Source organism: Pantherophis guttatus, chromosome 6 (assembly GCF_059756535.1).
Source record: "Pantherophis guttatus breed Tessera chromosome 6, ASM5975653v1, whole genome shotgun sequence".
NCBI lineage: Eukaryota > Metazoa > Chordata > Lepidosauria > Squamata > Colubridae > Pantherophis > Pantherophis guttatus.
Window position 1 is genome coordinate 70,020,789 of NC_142068.1, and position 20,313 is coordinate 70,041,101.

Consider the following 20,313-nt stretch of genomic DNA (forward strand, 5'->3'; position numbering starts at 1 on the left):
TTTGTTTTTTTTTAAACGTGGGTCTAGTTATCTCCTGAAGCATCAAGAGTCTTTAATTATTATTTTAACATTGGTCTGCTGATCTCCTAAATGATGAACCTTTTTTTTAAAAAAAAAAATTCAACCAGACTGCTCTTTTTCCAGATACTTCTTTTATTATAAACTTTCTTTTTTTAAAAAAAGCCTAGCATCTCTGCACTGCAGTGGCAGCTCCAGGAACAAGGGAAGACCCCGAGGAAGGGATTGGAAATCCTCAGTAGATACATCGCTATTTAAAGAAACGTATCCCAGTGACCACATCGGAAGGGAACAAGATGGGCTGGGAGAAAGCGGCCAAAGATGGCCAAATCCCGCCCTGCCTAACGTTACGAACCACGGGGTTCCTTTCCCCATCCGCAGGTGCGGCTGGGTTGGGAAGAGAAGCGAAGCCAGGAAACTCACAAATCGCCGGCTTGAAGTCCGGCATTCAAACTGCTGGACCGCCTCGCTCCTCTGCTGCCTGTGACACCACCCGAAAGTCCAGCCGCGCGGGGAGCACTTAAATGTCCACAACCGATTCGAGGACGGTAAAGAAAAAACCGGTATAAATCGCAGGGCTCCCGTAGGAGGCTGCAAAAAGCCGCCGGGCTAGCGGAGAGCAGCGAAGAAAAGGCAGCTTTCCAGGTCTGTTTGCAAGGAACCCTCTCCGCGGTGCTTCAGACTTTTTGAAGCGCACGCTCGATGCGCTCAGGAACAGAACCGGCCCCCCGATTCGGGCTCCGTCCGGAGGGGAGATACGCCTCGGACTAGCCTCCACCCGGGAGCGTTTTTTTCCCCCTCCCCACCGCCTGCGCCGACGGGTGCCCCGCCAGAAGCGCTACTGCGCTCCGCAAAGTTCTCGATTTCTGGCACGACTTGGGATTCCGGCCATTGCCGTCGAAGCGCCGCGAGGTCCCGGCCCTCGGACCAAGAAGCTGGGCTGACGCCGAGCTCGCACTGCCCCCTGTGGAGGCGGATCTCCTCGCTCTGCGTCCGCGCCGCCGCCCGCCGGAGGGAGCCCCGCAGACTATGCCAGAGCCCTCGGCGGCGGGGAAGTGGCGCTTGGCCTCTGCGCGCGGCTCCGGCTCCGGCTCCAGGTGAAGCGGGCGGAGAGAGGCGCAGCTTCGGCGGCCCGGAGCGAGCGGCTGGCTGCGTGGGCGGGAGCAGCCCGGGGACGCCGGAGCGCTGGGAACCGCCGCCGCCGCGTGGAGAGGCGGGCATGCGGGCTGGCGGCAGTGGGCTTCGTGGGTAGCCCTCCTCAATATGGTCTTCGTCTGCCACGGCGCCAGCAGCTGCCCCGTCTTGGCTAGCAGCAGCGCCCTGGACTCCTTGGCGCCGGAGCCTCCCCGGCCGTTGGGCGGCACCGGCGGGGCGAGGATGATTTCTGGCTCACTGAATCCGCCCCGTTTAGGGATAGGCGGGAAACTTCTGCAAGGGGTCACCGCCGGCCCCGGAGGGGGAGGCGAAGGTGTCGGCAGCGGCGTCGGAGGCGGCGTCGGCGGGGGCAGCACCACCGGCGGTCCCAGCGCGCTCAGCCCGGGCTTCGGCGACGCCGGCAACGACACACAGTGCGGCGAGCAGATCCTGAGCTATGGCAACGTGGAGAAAGTGGTGATCGGAGCCGCCCTGACGCTCATCACCCTGCTGACCATCGCGGGCAACTGCCTGGTGGTCATCTCGGTCTGCTTCGTCAAGAAGCTCCGCCAGCCCTCCAATTACCTTATCGTCTCGCTGGCCTTGGCCGACCTGTCGGTGGCCGTGGCCGTCATGCCCTTCGTCAGCGTGACCGACCTCATCGGCGGCGAGTGGATCTTCGGCAGCGGCTTCTGCAACGTCTTCATCGCCATGGACGTGATGTGCTGCACCGCCTCCATCATGACTCTCTGCGTGATCAGCATCGACAGGTGAGGAGGGCGCGCAAGCGAAAGCCCCCGACGGCGGGGCGGCTCGGCAGGCTGAGCCCGGGGCCACGTGGAAGCCTTGGCTTGAGGGAAGGGAGCGCCGTCTAAGCCGGCGCGCAAGCTTTTGTTGAAGCGGGTTGAAACCGCTTCGGGTTTTCCCGCGCTACTCCGGATGTCGCTCTTTCCTTGTTAGTATAATCCGCTTGAAGATTTGGGTTTCTCGGTGGGAAAGAAAAGATCACGCGAAGCTTGGAGAAGTTGGGTAAAAAGGGGTCAACGATCGAGTCCCGACCCTTTGCATTGAACTCATCCTGAGTTCAATGCAAAGGATCACCCATTTAGGATTCCTTAATTGGATTACCTATAATCATCCCAGTTTGTATCACTCGATAATTATGGGTGTGTCTATTAATCATGCAATGCTAAGGTTTATTTTTAAAAATCCATACGCAGATATATACATACACAGGGCTGATTGTAAGAGAAATTATCTAGAATTGTACTGAGGATAAACAATAGCCAAACCCCCACCCCTTTTTAAATAGAAGCCTGAGGCCACCTGCAAAATAGGTTTGGAACCTCTTTCAGGCTGTGTGAAGGGTTTAGGGGTTTTATCCTAAGGAGCGAGAATAATTGTTCTGCACTCACCATCCTGAAATGATAACCTGGCTTTGAACACCTGTAGACGCAAAACAAGTTTGTTCAGAAAATGTCTGAGTTCATAGAAACACGGTGGAAGGCTAATCTATCTGATGCGCTTCAAACCTTTCTAGAGGTTCCACCCTAAGGAACCCTTCCTGGTATTGTCATTCCCAGAAAACTAAAGATGTACTTAATAAAAGTTTTTCCTGCCATCAAATAGGAGTCTTGTGGATTTTGAGTTGGTTTTTTTTTTTTTGCCACTGAAGTATCAATTTTATTTCTTTATCTGCCTATCTTGGAGAACATGAACTATTGATGAGGTTAAGTGAGTTTATCCGCAAAAGGTGTGAAAAGTTTGCACGGAAGTGTAAATTGTTTGACTGGAGTTGAAAATCGATTTTGTAAGCAATCCAGCAGGGGTCTCTTTTGAGTTGCTATAACCTTGAAAAGAATAGAAAACTACAGTAAACTGTAAAAGGCAAAAGGCAAAAGAATGGATATTTGATGTGAAGAAAAGAGGATGCAGGGAAACCCACCAGAATAGCTCGTTCAATTATCAATGATCACCTGAATCGTCTTTATTCCTTTAACACAGTTATGGCTGTATAGGTCACTCAGAGTCCACCAGATGACAAGATGAAAGGTATTTGGCTAATTTTGGCTACAGGCATAGCCATGGCCTGGTGTAAACTATTCATGAGTATCAAGTTGCATTGTTAGAAACAGGATATCTGCCCAGGAATATGCAATATTGTAAACAGAATCCTTCTTGATAGATTGGTCCATTAGCTTGGTTCTGCACAGAAATGGATACCTCCAAGTGCTGGATAATCAACAGGTTTTATTCTGCCATTATCCAGTAGAGTACAACTTTCTTCTTCTTTTGATGCTTCCTTATGCATATGCCGCACCAAAAAACAAAACCCCGTAAAATAACATTAAAATCTTTTGAGTGTTTTTGGCATCCATGCCTGTTTAGAAGTATTTTTTTTTAATCTTGGAGATTCATGTCAATCGAGAGAAAGGTGTTATGTGGTAGTTCTGAGAACTATGAAATGAAATATGTCTTTTTTTTTAATGATCATTAACAGGAATTGTTTCACCGTCCCACAACATTGTAAAATAGGCTTGTAATTCTTGCAGAAATCCTGAGAGTTTTGATAGCATAGTAAAATAGGATGTCATGTGTACTATATACTATTACAACATATTATTAAATGTAATTTACAATTTGTAATGTGTGATTCGATATACCAGTCTTCCTTAACCTGTTATTTTCCAGGATTGGAGAAAGTCATTGTAGGTGAGAATTAGGGTTGCTGTATCCATTGTATCAGGCTAGGGAAAACTCCCAGCAGAATTGGGATGGAGTGGGGAGTCATGCTTTATTATTTCACCAAAGGATGCTTTATAGTTTCCTGACCAAATCATAATCAAATTCAATCAAATTCTTTAAAAGGTTCTTTAAATTTCAATCTAAATTTTGACAGTGAGGAAAACAATAGAGATAAAAGGTGAGCTCTGGGTTGTGAAAAGAATCCTAATACCTTAAAAAATAAAGGAACAAATGCTTTCATATGTCTGCACCAGAGGTGTTGTCGGGGTACGGTTAAAAAAAAAAAAAGTCAGCCATGGCTATGAATCTACACATTCCTTTTTTCCAATATTAAACTTCCCAACTGAAGTAGATTCAGTTAATTTATCATTGTTAAAGACAGAAGATTTTAAATTCCTTTTGTATTCCTTTAGAGGTAAGACTTCTTGAGCTTCTTGCAGTTTTTCTACTTTTGTGGAGGAATTCCCTATATTAATCTCTCTTTGCAAAGTTCTCTTTTACATTGAAACTGAACACACAGCTGATGGGCCATGTCTACTGGGCATCCTGGAAAAGGAGACATATGGCCACTTTTGACTTCCAATAGTTAGTGAAGGTTGTAGGTTATAAACCAGTGATGTCCAGCTTTGGCAACTTTAAGACTTTAACACGGTCACTCATGCCCTTGTCACCTCACGGTTAGATTATTGCAATGCGCTCTACATGGGGCTACCCTTGAAAAATGTTCGGAGACTACAGTTAGTCCAGAACACAGCCGCGCGAGCTGTCGTGGGTGCACTTAGGTACACCCACATTACACCAATTCTCCGCGAGCTGCACTGGCTCCCTATTGGTCTCCGTTCACAATTCAAGGTGTTGGTTATTACCTTTAAAGCCCTACATGGCTCAAGGCCAGGTTATCTTCGAGACCACCTTCTACCGCATAGCTCCCAGTGACTGGTAAGATCCCACAGAGTTGGTCTCCTCTGGGTCCCGTCAGCTAAACAATGCCGGCTGGTGGGCCCACGGGGGAGGGCCTTCTCTGTGGCTGCCCCAGCTCTTTGAAACCAGTTACCTCCTGAGGTCCAGACCATCCCCACCCTATTGGCCTTCCGAAAAGCAGTGAAGACCTGGCTTTTCTGGCAGGCCTGGGGCCACTGATCTTGCTCTTGCGATCTGGCGAGATTTGGCCATGAATGGTATGAATGAGTTTTAATGTTTTTAATGTTTTTAATTTTTAAATGTTTTTTATTAGGATTTTAAATGTATTATGAGCCACCCTGAGTCTTCGGAGAGGGGCGGCATATAAATTGAATTAAATTGAAAATTGAAATTGAAACTTGTGGACTTTGTTCTCCATGTTGGCTGGGGAATTCAGGAAGTTGAAGTCCACAAATCTTGAAAGTTGCCAAGATTGGATACTCCCTGTTATAAACTCTCAGAAATGTTGCATAAGACTCACAAAGCCAGTACAATTTATAGCCTGACCTTTACAGCCAGATTGCAGCAATTCAGAATCCTCACAGTGATCGTGTATGGAAGTATAGAATATCCCCCACAGGGCAGAACCTTATTATCTAGAAAGATTGCTAAAAGCAAGAGGCTTCACAGGTGGAAGCTAAGCAGAGTCAGACTTGATTAGAAATTGGATGGGAGGCTGCCAAAGAATCCCAAGTGTATATCGTGGAAAGCTGAAAAATCATTCTGAGAGAAGGTAGTATACTTTGGTATGGTTACTGAGAAAACTCTATGGATGGGTTCATGAAATCATTAGGGGTTAATCTCAGGTTGAAACAGACTTTATTAGTGGATCCACAAAGAATGTTAATGAACAAAATGATTAAGTATTCTAAAATAGAGTTTTAATATTGTAACTGGCCTTTGTATATTTTCGACTGCAATGGTGACTTTTCAGAAAATCTTATAATTAAATGGAAAAGAATTAAAGGCTTATATTAAAATGGGCATTTTCACTAACTCTGAAGTTGCTCCCATTTCTGTAAATAAGAAATGGTAAGTACGTTCTATTCTTAGAAGATAAGAGGGGTTGCTTTAAAAGGTCACTTTTGGTTTATAGAAGTCAGTTTTTCTTCTATTTCTCCATGGATGGAGAAAAAGCTCTGTAGATCTCAGTTCCACAGCCCTGGGCAAATTCTGTTCTGGGACATGAACCCAGTCTTGGACATGTTTGCTGGCCTTGAAAAATGATGACTCAGGGTTTCTATTCAAAATAAGGACACTTTAACACTCTAGAATCCAGGTCAGCAGAATTTTGGAGGGCAAGAAGGACGAGAGTAAATTGGGAATGAGTCAGGCAGAGGTGAGCGAGGAGATTTGAAAGCACCTTACTGCAGAGGTAAGTTAATTTCTCATATTGCAGATGTTCCATAATAAATCAGGTTGTGATTATTTAACAAGGAACAACTTCAGCAAAGGCATTAAAATACAGGCCTAGAAAAATCCAATCCAGCCAAGGAAGGTGGTTAGGATACATCCTCCTTCAAACTTGTCTATTTTCCCATAACAGTTATTTCTGTAATTCTGATTCCTACACAAACCACTCATATTGCTTCTCTTCTGTGTCTTGAAAGTAGTAAAATAATGTTGCATTGTATTAAAGGCCCATCTGGTTCACTCTTCTAGGGGCAGAGTTGCCAAGCCAATGTATCCTGAAACCTTTCAAGTAGGAGACAAGGCAACGAGTCATTTTCTTCTGCTGTGGATTTAAGATAAATTCTCTTTCAAGATGAAGTTCACTTTCCAAACCATCTGAATGGGTGACCTTTGTTGGCACCTGCTGGCAATCAGTTCCATAGTTATGCATCAAGCAGAGAAATATTTATTTTTATTGGTCCTAAATTTCCTGGGCATTGAGATTCATTGGGAATCTCAAGTCCTTAGCGCTGGGTAAGAAAGAGGATGAGGAAATGTCTTTTTTTCTTCATATTTTCCACACTGAGATATCATGTATCCTATTGTTTCAAACCACATAATCTCAAATGCTGTTTAATATTCATGCATATGCAAGTTGCTCTAGCCTCCAAATAATTTTAATTGCCTGTTCCTATGCCTTTTTGGGCTTTACAATATGTTTTGCAGTGCACCGATTAGAACTATACATAATGTACCTTTCTAGGAATCCTCCCCATCTCCAAATTTTTAATCTTCAAAGAGTTCTGTACATTCAAATGTAGTAGATCATTTTAATAACAGCTTCATCAATACTGCCATATAACCAACTCAAGAAAATGGCAAATTTCAGATTCTTGTTCTTAATCATCCTGCTTGATTTACTGAATGTCCTTTAAGAAATTTGTCCTGGAATTATGAGCACTCTTTAGCCACAAATTAACCACTTTCATCTCAGTACCCCACAAAGACCACTTACCATAACCTTCCTTCTCATTCACTTAATTTTATGTGCCTTAATGTAGACTCGGAATAATGAGCTTCACATTCTCTGCTGCTATCATGATTACAAATGCTGAAACATGCCTACAATTGGAGAATTTTGAAGGAGATCAAACTTATTGTAATTTACAGCACTGTAAATACAACAACAATAATCTCCCTATTAGATGACCTGGACTGAGAGAGAGTGACTGGCTCAAAGTCACCAGCTGGTGCCTAGAATTCTTGTTCAGCATCTTAACCACTACACAAAATTGGCCTGGACATAATTTTTGTCAACTTAAATATTACCCTGCTCTCACTAGTGTAAGACATTGGCTTGTCCTTCATCATTTCAAAATGTGAGATGTACGTTTGAACAAATCTCATTCCAGGGGATCCATAAATATAAGGGCATGCTTCTTAGTTGGCAGTTATCTTTCTAGTCTGTATTGGACTGGATCTGAAATAAAATGCAGATTTATGCCATCCCACCTCTGTTTGTAAAGTCAAAGTAGTATACATAATACTCCCACCTCTTTATTTTTCCCACAACAATCACCCTAGTAGATAACCTGGACTGAGAGAGAGTGACTGGCCCAAAGTCACCAGCTGACTATAATTCTTGTTCAGCATCTTAATCATTACACAAAATTGGATTATTATTCAGAAGTAGTTGATTATCTGAACCATAACTTTCAACACTCCCCCCCCCCAACTTTGTCCAACATGTAGACTGTTCAGACAGCAAATCACGGAACTGATAATTGAATCCAGCTTTGCTCAGTACAGAAATACTAATTAAGATCTTCTTAAGAAAATGAAGTTCTACTTTGTTCAAATGTATCAAGCAATGTAGGTCCCCTGCTTCCCTCAGAAATTGGTTCCACTGTTGAACAAATGTTAGGGTTTTTTTTTTTATTCATAGGATGTACAGTACTTCCTAACCAAGGACAGTAGATACTGAGCCACATCTGTGCCTTTATGGAATATGTACACAGAAACACCTGCAGATGTCATATGATGGAATAATTTTCAGAGATACCCAAGCAATCAGAAGAAAATGTTGAATACTCTTATGCCTACTGCTGATGAAAGTGTTAGAAAGAATTAAGTCATGTCTCGCATAATCTCTCCATGTTGTTGTTCTTTCCAATCCAATAGAATGTTGAAAATAAATTATATAAAGAGGATTGGGTAACTTTCCAAAGACTGAACAGAATAGGGCCAGATTTAGTCCAGGGGGAGAAACTGTCAAATGAAAGATCAGGTTGAAAAGTAGGCCATATCCAGCTTGAAGCTGTGGATGAAAAAAAAAATCCATAAATATTTTCCCGATACATTTTTGTTGCTTGGAATGTTGCAGACTTCTCCATTTTCAATTCCCCTCCTGGTCAATAGATCTAGCAGCGGAGAAGTTTTAAGGAAGTTGGAAAAAATTCAAGAAGCCACATACTGCTCCTTTTCCTTTCTCAAGAGTGTTCAAATCATCCTTGTCAATCACTTCGCTGATCTCTTTTGTTCTTTTTGTCTGAATTCTTTTTTAAGTGTCATTATCTAGAATCGGACCTAGTACTCTGTCAGGGAGTTGTGCAGCAAATGTCCAAATGAAGTCAGAGACATTGACACAAACTCATAGTTTTATATGAATAAATATAGTTTACATTTATATTTACACCGGACAAGATAGTCGGGAACATCATGAGGTAAATCTAAACAGCACACAGACCACACAGAAAAAAGGCGGGAAAAAAGGAAACTCCCCCTTTACACCCACAGCAACCAATCGCAGTGTAGATTGCCTCATGTGGGAGCCGGCGCTCTCCAACCAACCAACTACAACTGTGTGTTTTGGCCCATTGTACATTTTACTGTTCCAGCTACTAAATTTAATATTTTAACATACTCAAAGTGGGGACTACCACTGTAGAATGGAACGGAACCACTGCTTCTCATGATTTGGAAATTCTGATTCCATTGGTGCATTTTAAAAATTATGCTTGCCTTTTTTCAGACACCTTATGCAGCTGATTCATTATGCAGTTTATGATTCATATAGAAAGGTCCCAGTACTTTTCAGGCATTCACCTTAACCATGAATTTCTTGTGTATGACTAAATGGGAATTCATAGAATATATTTTTTGCCTCTTACTTGAAAACATCGGTAAAGCACAGTTATCATCAAATTAAATGAACTTTTGGGAGAGGTTGACAGGAGGGAGCCATACCTAATCAGCCAACCACATATTTAATTTCTTGCCATTATTCTTTCTATTTCAAGACTAAGCGACATCAAAAAACGATATTAATTCCACTAATTAGGTTTTTTAAAACTGTCTATGCTTGGATGGGTGAGGCGGGACTGAATTTGTTAAAAATGAAAAACCATCATGGATTCATTCTAGTGTACAGAAAAAATCCCAAGGGCAGATGGATGCTCCCCCCTCAAAAGCTGCTTTCTTGAAAATTAGGAAAACGAAATACTCAGCTGTGCGCAACACAAGAGTTTTAAACAGCTACTTTCAATAGTTCCAATTTAGTTTCATTTTTGTATTTCAACTAAGAGGTAAATAATGAAAAGAGATAGCATATGTGAGAAATAGATTGCCCGGAATGAGTAAATACCAAGATATGATATGTGGGATGAAATTCTTAGTAAATTGCCACATAATTATCCTGCTTAGAAGTAGTTAAGAAGTCCTAATATATGACTAGACATTTATTAGATTTGAGTGATGATTTCTGAACCGCAATACTGCTCTCCTCATAACAGAAATAGAAGCTGAAACTTCAGATCTTTCAAGATCTTTAAGGCTAGAAAGCAAGGTGAGTTCAATTCCCGTCTTAGCCATGAAAGCCAACTGGCTAGTCACTCTCAGCCAAATCCATCTCACAGGGTGGTTGTTGGGAAAATAAGAGGAAGAAGGAACATTAGATATGTTCACCGCCTTGAATTGTTTATAAAAATAATAAAAGGTGGGATATAAACAAACAAATACATGTAAAAAACAAAAGGAGCTCTGATATGTTGGCAAGGTAGCTTTCCTTGGATTGGTGTTTAATCCCCTGAGTGTTGAGAGATTAGATGATGGTATGTTAGCATGGATTGGAACCAGTTTTTTGTTGTTTTTAATGATTTATGTTTTAACTACAGGTAGTCCTTGATTTACGATCGCAATTGAGCCCAAAGTTTCTGTTGCTAAGTGAGACAGTTATTAAGTGAGATTTGTCCATTTTATGACCACAGTTGCTAAGTGAATCATTGTAGTTGTTAGTTAGTAACAGGGTTGTTAAATGAATCTGGCTTCCCCATTGATTTTGCTTGTCAGAAAGTCACAAAAGGTAACCACATGACCCTGGGATACTGCAACTGTCATAAGTATGAGTCAATTTCCAAGCATCTGAATTTTTTTTTTAAAAAAAATAAATGTTATTAATTTTTCCAAGTTTAAAATCAACATAAGACAAAAACATTGATTATACATAAAAACAAAAACCATACATTCTCCTCCCTCCCTCCCCCATTCATAACACTAAACATACAAACACATCTATCCCGGCAGATAATATTCCTGCCCTCATTAATAAATAATTATGCCCACAACACAGAATAAAGTAAATTATCTCCAAATATGATTTTCATACAATTATCTTTCAATCTAGATAAATATATCTTTCCTCATATTGACTTAGGCCCTCACTTCATCTCAGTCCTTTTATTCAACCACTGATACCAACTGTTCCAACTTTGAAAAAATTCAGAATCCTCCTTTTCTTTCAACATATACGTCATTCTATCCGCCTCACCGCACTCTAATACTTTATTTATAATTTGGGCACTAGCCAGTATCTCTTTTTCTTTCCACTGTTGGGCGAATGCTATTCTAGCTGCAACTAAAATATGTAGAGTGATATACCATTTTTTCTTACTCAGCCCCTCTGGGCGAATACCTAGTAAATATATCTCAGGTTTCCATTAAAGGTCCACATTAGTAATTTCCTTAATCCAATTCCTAATCCTTCTCCAATACTTTTTTGCCATTATACAAGGCCACCATTGATGGAAATATGTACCTCTGGTTTTCCCACATTTCCAACATAACTGATGCACCTGGAAACATTTTAGCAATTCTTGCTGGTGGGAGGTGCCACCTATACAACATTTTATATGCATTTTCCTTGAAAGACGTTGCTGTGGTCATTTTAATATTTTCCCCCCACATTTGTTGCCATTTTTCTAAAGGAATTGAGTACCCAAAATTCCTCCCTCAGGCAATTGTAGTATCTTTTACAACCTCCTCTCCTATCATTCGCTCAAGCAATTGTGCATACATTTTGGTTATGTATTTATGGTCCTCTCCCAATAATATTTTATCGAAGCTCTGTTCCATCACATATATCCCATAATTATCTCTATCTCTCCTGTAATGAGATTGAACTGTAGCGTAGGTCCACCAATCTAGCCTGATTCCTTTGTCAGCCAAATCTCCCCTAGATCCCCCTTGAGCATCCACAAGATCTTTATATCTAAAAATTTTATTCTGTTTAAGAGCTGTTGGGTATGTCGTCGCTTCTATTGCTGAGAACCAGGTTGGAATCTTAGTATAGAATTTTCCTCTAAATATATCCCAGGTTTCCAGCAATATTCGCCTTAGATAATGTCCCTTAAAATACTTATATTGCTGCGCTTTCTCTCTCCAAAGCAGTGCATGCCAGCCGTGTTGTAGGTCGTGCCCTTCTAAATCTAATAAAGCGTCTGAATTTTGATCACATGACCTCGGGGATGCTGCAACAATCGTAAGTGTGAAAAGCGGTCATAAGTCGCTTCTTTCACTGCCACGGTAATTTCGAATAGTCACTAAATGAACTGTTGTAAGTTGAGGACTATGTGTAGTTGATTTTATAGTTTTCAAAATGATTTAATGTGCTTTTTTAAAATCTTTGTGTGGTACACACCCAGAATTGATTGAAAGATGGGCAGCAATATAAATGTTTTAAATAAATAAATAAATCACTTTAAGCCCATCAATATGGAGTTGTTTGAAATAAAATGAAACCCGAGAAAGTCTTTTGAAGTTTTTGCTGTGTGAAAAAGAGTTACTGGGTCTGCATTTCATTTCCAAGTACTGGAATAAGGGACAATTGAAGATAATGTATTAAAACATAGAATCTAAAAGGCTAACACGAGGCACACGTCTCATTTTGTTTGAAGACTAGCACCACTGCATTTGTCAATTACAGCCGTTGCTAGTTCTGCCTTTAAATCCACAGTCAGTAAAAAATAGCTTTTCTTTTGTTAGACAGAAAACTCTATATCAAATATTATACTTCAATTCTCTATATGTTACATTTAAGATTTTTTTTTCTAGAAAAGAAATCCATCCATATTGTGACTCTTGAGAGCATTAGTTGTGTATATCTGGAGATTTATGATTATAATCCCAATATTTAGGGTTGTAAAGCTATTTCCTTGAATCTATATTCTTTAATGCATTGCAGAGAATAAGTAAAGCTTAAAGTAACATAATAATTTAAGTAAAATAATAATTTAAATATGTTTAATTTTAGGGCATGTTAATTTTGATTTTACTTTTCATATATTTATATATTCAATTTAAGCAATTTCTGTACGCCTCAGGGGTTCAGGTGTGGTTTTTATTGATTGGGGATTGCCTACTCTTTTTCCTTGTTTTAGTATTTGATGGATTTGCTAATCAATTTCACAACCAGATTTCATGAATTGAGGCTAGTCAGGTTTTTAATGGATTTTTAGTCCGTTTTACAGTGCAAATAGACATAGGCATTTAAAGGGAGACAAGTGACAAAGCATTGTTGCAATGCAAACATAATGCACAGTTGGTCATTTCTGGGGTTCTGATGGCAAGCTGTAGATGTCTATGCTGAGTGTGCGTGTGTGTGTGTGTGTATCTCCATCCATCCATCCATCCATATTTGGTTTTTTTTCCCTTATGTAAATAGTGTGTACTTTTCTATAGTGGGAATTCAAAGTGCTAAATGTTGTATTTTGCACTACATTGGCACAGAACTGGCCAATTCAGGGCAAAAATAGATTTCTGGGGGAAAGTAGCACAAAGAAGATAGGCTAGAAATCAAACTTGATTTCATTGAGGGCTGCATCGGGTTTGTGTTTGACTTTGGGGGGGGAGGGATGTGTGTGGCCGGGGGGGAGGCGTGGCCAGCTTGATGTCACTCGTATTGGGGCGCCTGTGGAGGCCCGAGTGCTCTGCCGGTGAAAGAGGGCCACACGCAGCCCTCCCAAGTTCCGTTTTCACTGGCAGAGACACCGCAGGCCAGTACTTCACTATTTCCAGGATGGCCCTGCGGGCCAGATCTAAGCACCCCACTGGCCGGATCTGGCCCCAGGGCCTTGATTTTGACACCCCTAGGCTAGAATATGGGCTGAATGATCCACACATGAGGCATGTTATTTCTAAAGATTCTTTGAAAATGATTTCCCTGTTAAAGATTTGATTTGAGTGAGGCTTACTTTTTTAGCAGATATGCAAAGGATTGCCAACGTGGTGTATTAATAGTGTAACCCTATTGTCTTCTCAGAAATACATCTGCAAGTGAACTGATACCTCCAGCGCTAAATCCTTACTGAATCTAGAACACTAGCCAAAATACAGATATATGAAGAAAAACACTCTAGAGACAATACAAACCGTGTTTCTATTGTTGTTATTTGCTGCATCACAGGGTATCCCAACACAGGAGCTGGCCTGAGTCTGGCATGCACAGATCTAAACATAGGACATGGAGACTATTGGTGGCATACTGAGATCAGATTTTTTGCTTACAGAGTTGTTCCTGCTACGCTGAGCTGATAATTACCTTTCACTCTGAACAAAGGCAGTAGAGCAAAAATTAAGAACAGCTGGAGTGCCTCTAAATTCCTTACAAACCTGGGACGATGTTCAGACCAAAAAGCTGATAGAACAACACCAAGTTATTCCAAACCCAATTCCCTCTTTTGAGCCCTAGCAGCACCCCAGGCTAGTATTTTTCTCTAGCTTGAAGAAGGACCTTTTCGGGGCTCGGAACACCTCCTCCTATCCACATTATTATTTGTCACCTATGTAAGCTTTCCTGTTTCAGCACTTTTATCTTAGCGATTCCAGGAAAATCGATCAATCTAACAAGTCCTGTTCTGTTGCAACTTTTATAAGGATCTTCGAAAAGATATCAGACTTTCCCCTTGTATTAAATGCCTCCGATGATTTTTATACCTTCTTTTTACTTTCAGCTCAAATTATGAAGCCAACTATACAGTAGACAAATTTATTGTGGCAGCAGCAGAGGCAAACAAACAAAACAACAAACAAAATCTTACCAAATTTTTTAACAGCTTGATTTTATTTGACTGTTTTTATCTCTGATCTTAAGTTGTAAATGAAGAATGAGAAATAAGCCTCACCGAGGTCAATATAATTGCAGTTAAATAAATGAGTATTAAACAAATTTGCTCAGGAGAAATAAAATTTGCACATTCTTTGTTTTTTAGATGAACATGGAATACTTGCTATTTGCACTCTTACAGCTAAAATTATTAAAAAAATGTTTGTTTTTAAATCTGATGCCCAGTTCTTCATCAAACATTTCAAAACAGTAAATCTGATTGAATATGCAGTTCTCTGTCTGACTACACAGAAGCCAACTTCCTGAGGTAAGTGGAATTTACTCCAAGGATTTGGCCATAAGCAATTTAATTTAAATACAGTAGATGAATTTAAGATACCAGCTAGATTGCCTTTTATAGATTTCTGATTGTGTGCCGTGAAACCAAAAACACTTTTGCATAAGCAATTCAAGGTGCTGGTCATCACCTATAAAGCCTCACATGGCATAGGGCCAAGCTTCATTAATGGACTGCCGATCTCCCATGCTTTCTGTGCCAGAAGAATTGGTGTGTGTAGACAGAAAGGAAGATGACCTTAATAATAATAATAATAATAATAATAATAATAATAATAATAATAATAATAATAATAATAATAATAATAATAATAATAATAATTTTATTTCTATACCGCCCTTCTCCCGAAGGACTCAGGGCGGTGTATGCCAATTTAAAAACACAAGACACAACAATAATTAAAAATTAAAATAATTAAATAGATTTGGCCGATTTAAAACCCCAATTAAAATACCCCAATTAAAAAATTATTATATTGACAGCCCTGCCTGGCGGAACAACAGGGTCTTCAGTGCGCAGCGGAACACCCGGAGGTTGGAGATCTTACGTATTTCCGGGGGCAGTTCATTCCACAGGGTTGGGGCTCCCACAGAGAAGGCCCTCCCCCTGGGTGTCGCCAGCCGACATAACTTGGCTGATGGCACCCTGAGGAGACCCTCTCTGCGGGAACGGACTGGTCGGTGGGAGGCTATTGGTGGCAGAAGACGGTCTCGAAGGTACCCGGGTCCTGTGCCATGGAGCGCTTTAAAGGTGGTAACCAACACCTTGAATTGCACCCGGAAGACCACTGGGAGCCAGTGCAGCTCGCGCAGGAGGGGTGTCACGCGGGCACAACGAGGTGCGCCCATAACCACCCGCCCCACCAGCCCCTTGATGGGGCTGTGCAGAAGCCGCTGTCTAGGCAAAAAGGATTGAAGCATTTTAAAACAGAATGTGCAGATACTATTCAGAAGAAGCTCAGACAGAAACCTCCCTCATTCACTGAATGATAAGGAAGGGGAGGAGGTTCAGCACAATCAAACTTGCAAAAATTCTGCTTTTAGAATCAATTACAATAAAAGCCATTTTAACCTTTCGGTCTCTTGATTTTATACTTGGTTCTACCTAGAGGAGCTGACAATACACTCTGGGTCCCTTTGATTAAACAGTACCATCTATCAGGAAGCAAACCTCTATCTCCATGCCTTGGTCTCTGGAATCCCCTTGAAATCCATGTGGCTCCCATCTTGTTGGTGCTCCATGAGCCCTTGAAGATCTGGTTATTCTCCCAAACTAAGTTAGGATAGATGGAGTCCCTAGTTGAATGTGTTTTTGTCTACCTTTTTATGCAGAGTGCCTGTATCCCATCATGTTTTGTATTTTTAATTGTCTATTATATTGTGAGCCACCCAGGTACATTTTGGTTGGTGTTTAAGTAAAATAAATTATAGTGGGTAGAAGTTATAGCAGTTATTCATTGAAGATTCTTGTCTGAGAAGAGATACAGTAAATATGTTTTTTCTCCTGTCCATGGTACCAGATCATTTCTTGTACAAATCTAGTCCTCTCTTCCTATGTAATACAAGTTACTTGTGCTCCACAGAAAAGATATTTACATTATTCAGGAGTATTATAAGAAAGAGGCATAGGCTTCTTGTTTCTTGTGCTCATGGTATATCCAGAGACACATTTAACACATTTAAGAAGCTAAATATTGACTGTATTGCAGTGGTGGAATTCATTTTTTTTCCCTACCGATTCTGTGGGCATGGCTTGGTGGGCATGGTGTGGCTTGGTGGCTTGGTGGGCATGGCAGGGGAAGGATACTGCAAAATCTTCATTCCCACCCCACTCCTGGGGGAAGGATATTGCAAAATCTCCATTCCCACCCACTCTCGGGCCAGCCAGACGTGGTATTTGCCGGTTCTCTGAACAACTCAAAATTTCCACTACTGGTTCTCCAGAACCTGTCAGAACCTGCTGAATAGCACCCCTGCTGTAATGTACTTCTGGAGCATTTAGTTTGTTCAAGCTTGCTTTTAGGTAAATATGGATAAAATTAGTATATAATATATATGAACACAGAGAGATAAAATTACATTGTTATAGGCTTTTACTTTTCAAATTTTAGCTGTTCAATTTTAAAATAAATATGTTACTGCTTATTTTATGCTGAATAATAGGAAGGCGGGCTATCATATCTGGACAGCCGAAATGATTATTTATCTGTCTATCATCTTTAGATGTAAGGCTGAATTTGATTGCCACATGCATTATTTCATGGATCAGTAGGATTGATTCAACTGCTAGGTGGCACCAAAGAGTTAGTTGTATTTCTTTGCTGCCATCTAATGATCATCTTCTGCTTTGCAGTTCAAATCCAGACATCCTTACAATAGTTTTGAGTATCATTTAAGTGAATAACCAGACTCTAGCACTGTTAGAACAAAAAAAAAAAAATCCACCATCATATGCTTAGATCATTTAAACCCCAAAGACGCACGGAACGCTGTTACCTTCCCACCAAAGATGGTCCCTATTTTTCTACTTGCATTTTTACATGCTTTCGAACTGCTAGGTTGGCAGAAGCTGGGATAAATAACGGTACTAGGGATTCGAACCGCTGAACTCCCTACCTTTTGATTGATAAGCTCAGTGTCTTAGCCACTGAGCCACCATGTCCCTATACACAGACTTAGTACATAGACTTAAAAACTTCAGAACAGCAGATGAAGTACTCGCTGTTACTCCTCCAGCGGTGGGAGTATCTCTTTGATCTGGAACTAGGTCAGAGTCCTTTTGTATATCTTCATCCAGAGTTTCTTTTTCAAAATCAGTATCAGCTGATCAAACTTTTTAAAAGGAAAACTAGCTAGAAACTGCATATTTCCCCATCTTCCTTTCTTAGGTTTCAGACGCTGTTCAGTCATTTTAATCCATGAAGCTTAATCAGGGAACAAAGAAGAGATGTTTTCCTCTATATTTCAATCCAAAGTTATAGGGGAAAAAATCAATAGAAATAAAGTCCAAATATTTTGCAAATTCAAAAAGTACAGAAATTCAGTGGTAAGAATCTAAAAAAACTCTTCACCTTCCACACCAGCTGTGCTTCCATGCAGAAAAGGCAGAGATTATCCAGAACAACATATATAAAAAAGAAGAAGAAGGAAAGGGAGGGGGGAAGGTAATTAAGAATCTAGGTTATTTCTAGGTTGAAATAAATCAGCAATCAGCCATTAGTCAACTTTTAAAGCCAGAAGTAAAATGAAACAATAAATTCAAAAGTAAAAGATAAAATTCAGGTGTGCTTAACATAACACAACGTTGTACAGGAAGATTTCTATGCCTAGTAACTGCGATCATTTCTAGAGGGAATGGGAATCTTCAAGAGCCTAACTGAGTCCACAATCGTCCAAAAGTCACTTTGGGTCATTCTTGAGTGATCCTGTTCAAAATTAGGGAGCAGCACAAATCAGCAGATCATCGGTAAGGGAAAAAGAAGTCCTTACCGTTCAGCAGCCATCTTAAGAAGAAGTCTGGAACAGAGCATTTTCTGGAGAGATGAACTGTCATCCATAACTGCCACTGAAAAGTCACATGTCATTCCTTGTTCCTTTTGACCCTGCAGACATCCACAGACAGGTGGCACAGTACTTAGAAACTCTTGCAAGGTGCCATTACTCTCGAGTGTGGTTATCCATTTGAAATGGTGGCTATCTATAGTCCATTTAAGGGATGCTATGACTCAGTGGCTAAGCTTGTTGATTGAAAGGTTGGCAGTTCAGCGGTTCGAATCCCTAGTGCCACGTAACGGGATGAGCTCCCGTTACTTGTCCCAGCTTCTGCCAACCTACCAGTTCGAAAGTGAAAAAATGGAAGTAGAAAAATAGGGACCACCTCTGGTGGGAAGGTAACAGCGTTCCATGCGCCTTTGGCATTTAGTCATGCCGGCCACATGACCATGGAGACATCTTCAGACAGCGCTGGCTCTTCAGCTTTGAAACGGAGATGAGCACCACCCCCTAGAGTCGGGAATGACTAGCACATATGTGCGAGGGGAACCTTTACCTTATAGTCCATTTCTCTTTGCTTTCTTTTACCTTCTTTCCCTTCCCAAGGGAGCAGAATGCAAATACTTCATTGTCCAATTTTAGATAAAAGTTGGAACAACAATAAAAAAAAAGAATCAGTTATGAAATGGAAATTTCCAATTGGAAAGGAGAAATTAAATTATTTTCCTTAACTAGAGAGAGAGGGAGGAGGGGGGATATATTACTTTTCAGCAATATATAGTAATATTTGTGCATAGCATGTGTTTGGCACAAAAAAAAAAAAAAACCAGAAATTCAGCTATTGTCATAAAACTTACATGACACTGACAACTTAATATTAATGCAGATTTTTATAGGTGATATCCTTGGGCCATTGATGATGAAGTTGTTGAAGTTGATGAGGCCATTTTCTATATAACAATGAACAAGATCAAGCCACTAGGCTTTTAGAGCCAAGACTTCATTGTCTGCAAAGCCATCTCACGTCCTTCCACTTTGAAGGCTCATGCAGTGATACAATTTGCAACCCATAAAATCTTAGGGAGCATTTATGAGAGAGAGGAAAAATGGCTTGGAATATATTTGCATAATACACACTTGTAGTTTATTGAAGAAGAGTTTCAGACCATTTAGCAAATAAAAGGCTAATCCAAGGGGGGCCTGGAGGTGGCTGAAGTAAGAGGCAGACATGTAACGTGGCCATATATTTTATTAAAGCAATGATAGGGCTCTTTTTGGCTGTCTTGCTAGAGGCATACAAGTCATGTATCAATTGCAAGAAGCCTACAATTTGTCTTCTCCATCCCCGGGGTCTAATTGTCTCAATTCAGAACTCTGCATAGATCTATGGCTGCTTGCTTAGATCACCGTGGAACCTTTGTGTATTCGGTTTATCATTTAGATGAGGAATATAACATTCCAGTATTTTGAATTCTATCACCTGGTGGCTACCAAAATTTTGAAAAGAAGCCATTCTTTCATAAAATAGCTCAGTTCCAGAGCCTGGGGAATGGTTTTAACCCTGGTACAGTTTGCCCTCCAGGTAGCTGGAGTGGAAGCATTAATTATAATACAGCTATTTAGATTATTTATTTATAGGCTACCAGTGATATTCTTAAAGTGCTTCCTTCCAGTCTCAGGGCTAATTTATACACGGCTGAAATGTACCTGGCATGCTTGCTGTTGGTTGGAGATTTCCAGTGCTTTCCAGAGGACCCATTTAATGTTTTCAGAGTACGTCAGCAGATACAGTTACTTTGTTTTGTAGTTTGGCAGCTTTTCTTTAAAGTTTCTTCAGA

At 40.8% G+C, this 20,313-nt stretch overlaps 1 protein-coding gene across 1 annotated transcript in view; it reads left to right on the forward strand.

The window, feature by feature from the left end:
• The first annotated feature begins 323 nt into the window (after positions 1–323).
• The window catches only part of HTR7 (5-hydroxytryptamine receptor 7), a 78,706-nt gene continuing 58,716 nt past the window's right edge, over positions 324–20,313 (forward strand). The window contains exon 1 of the mRNA XM_034430378.3: positions 324–1,922. Coding sequence (XP_034286269.2) covers positions 1,282–1,922 — 641 coding nt within the window. The 5' untranslated portion in view covers positions 324–1,281. The remainder of the gene's footprint in view (positions 1,923–20,313) is intronic.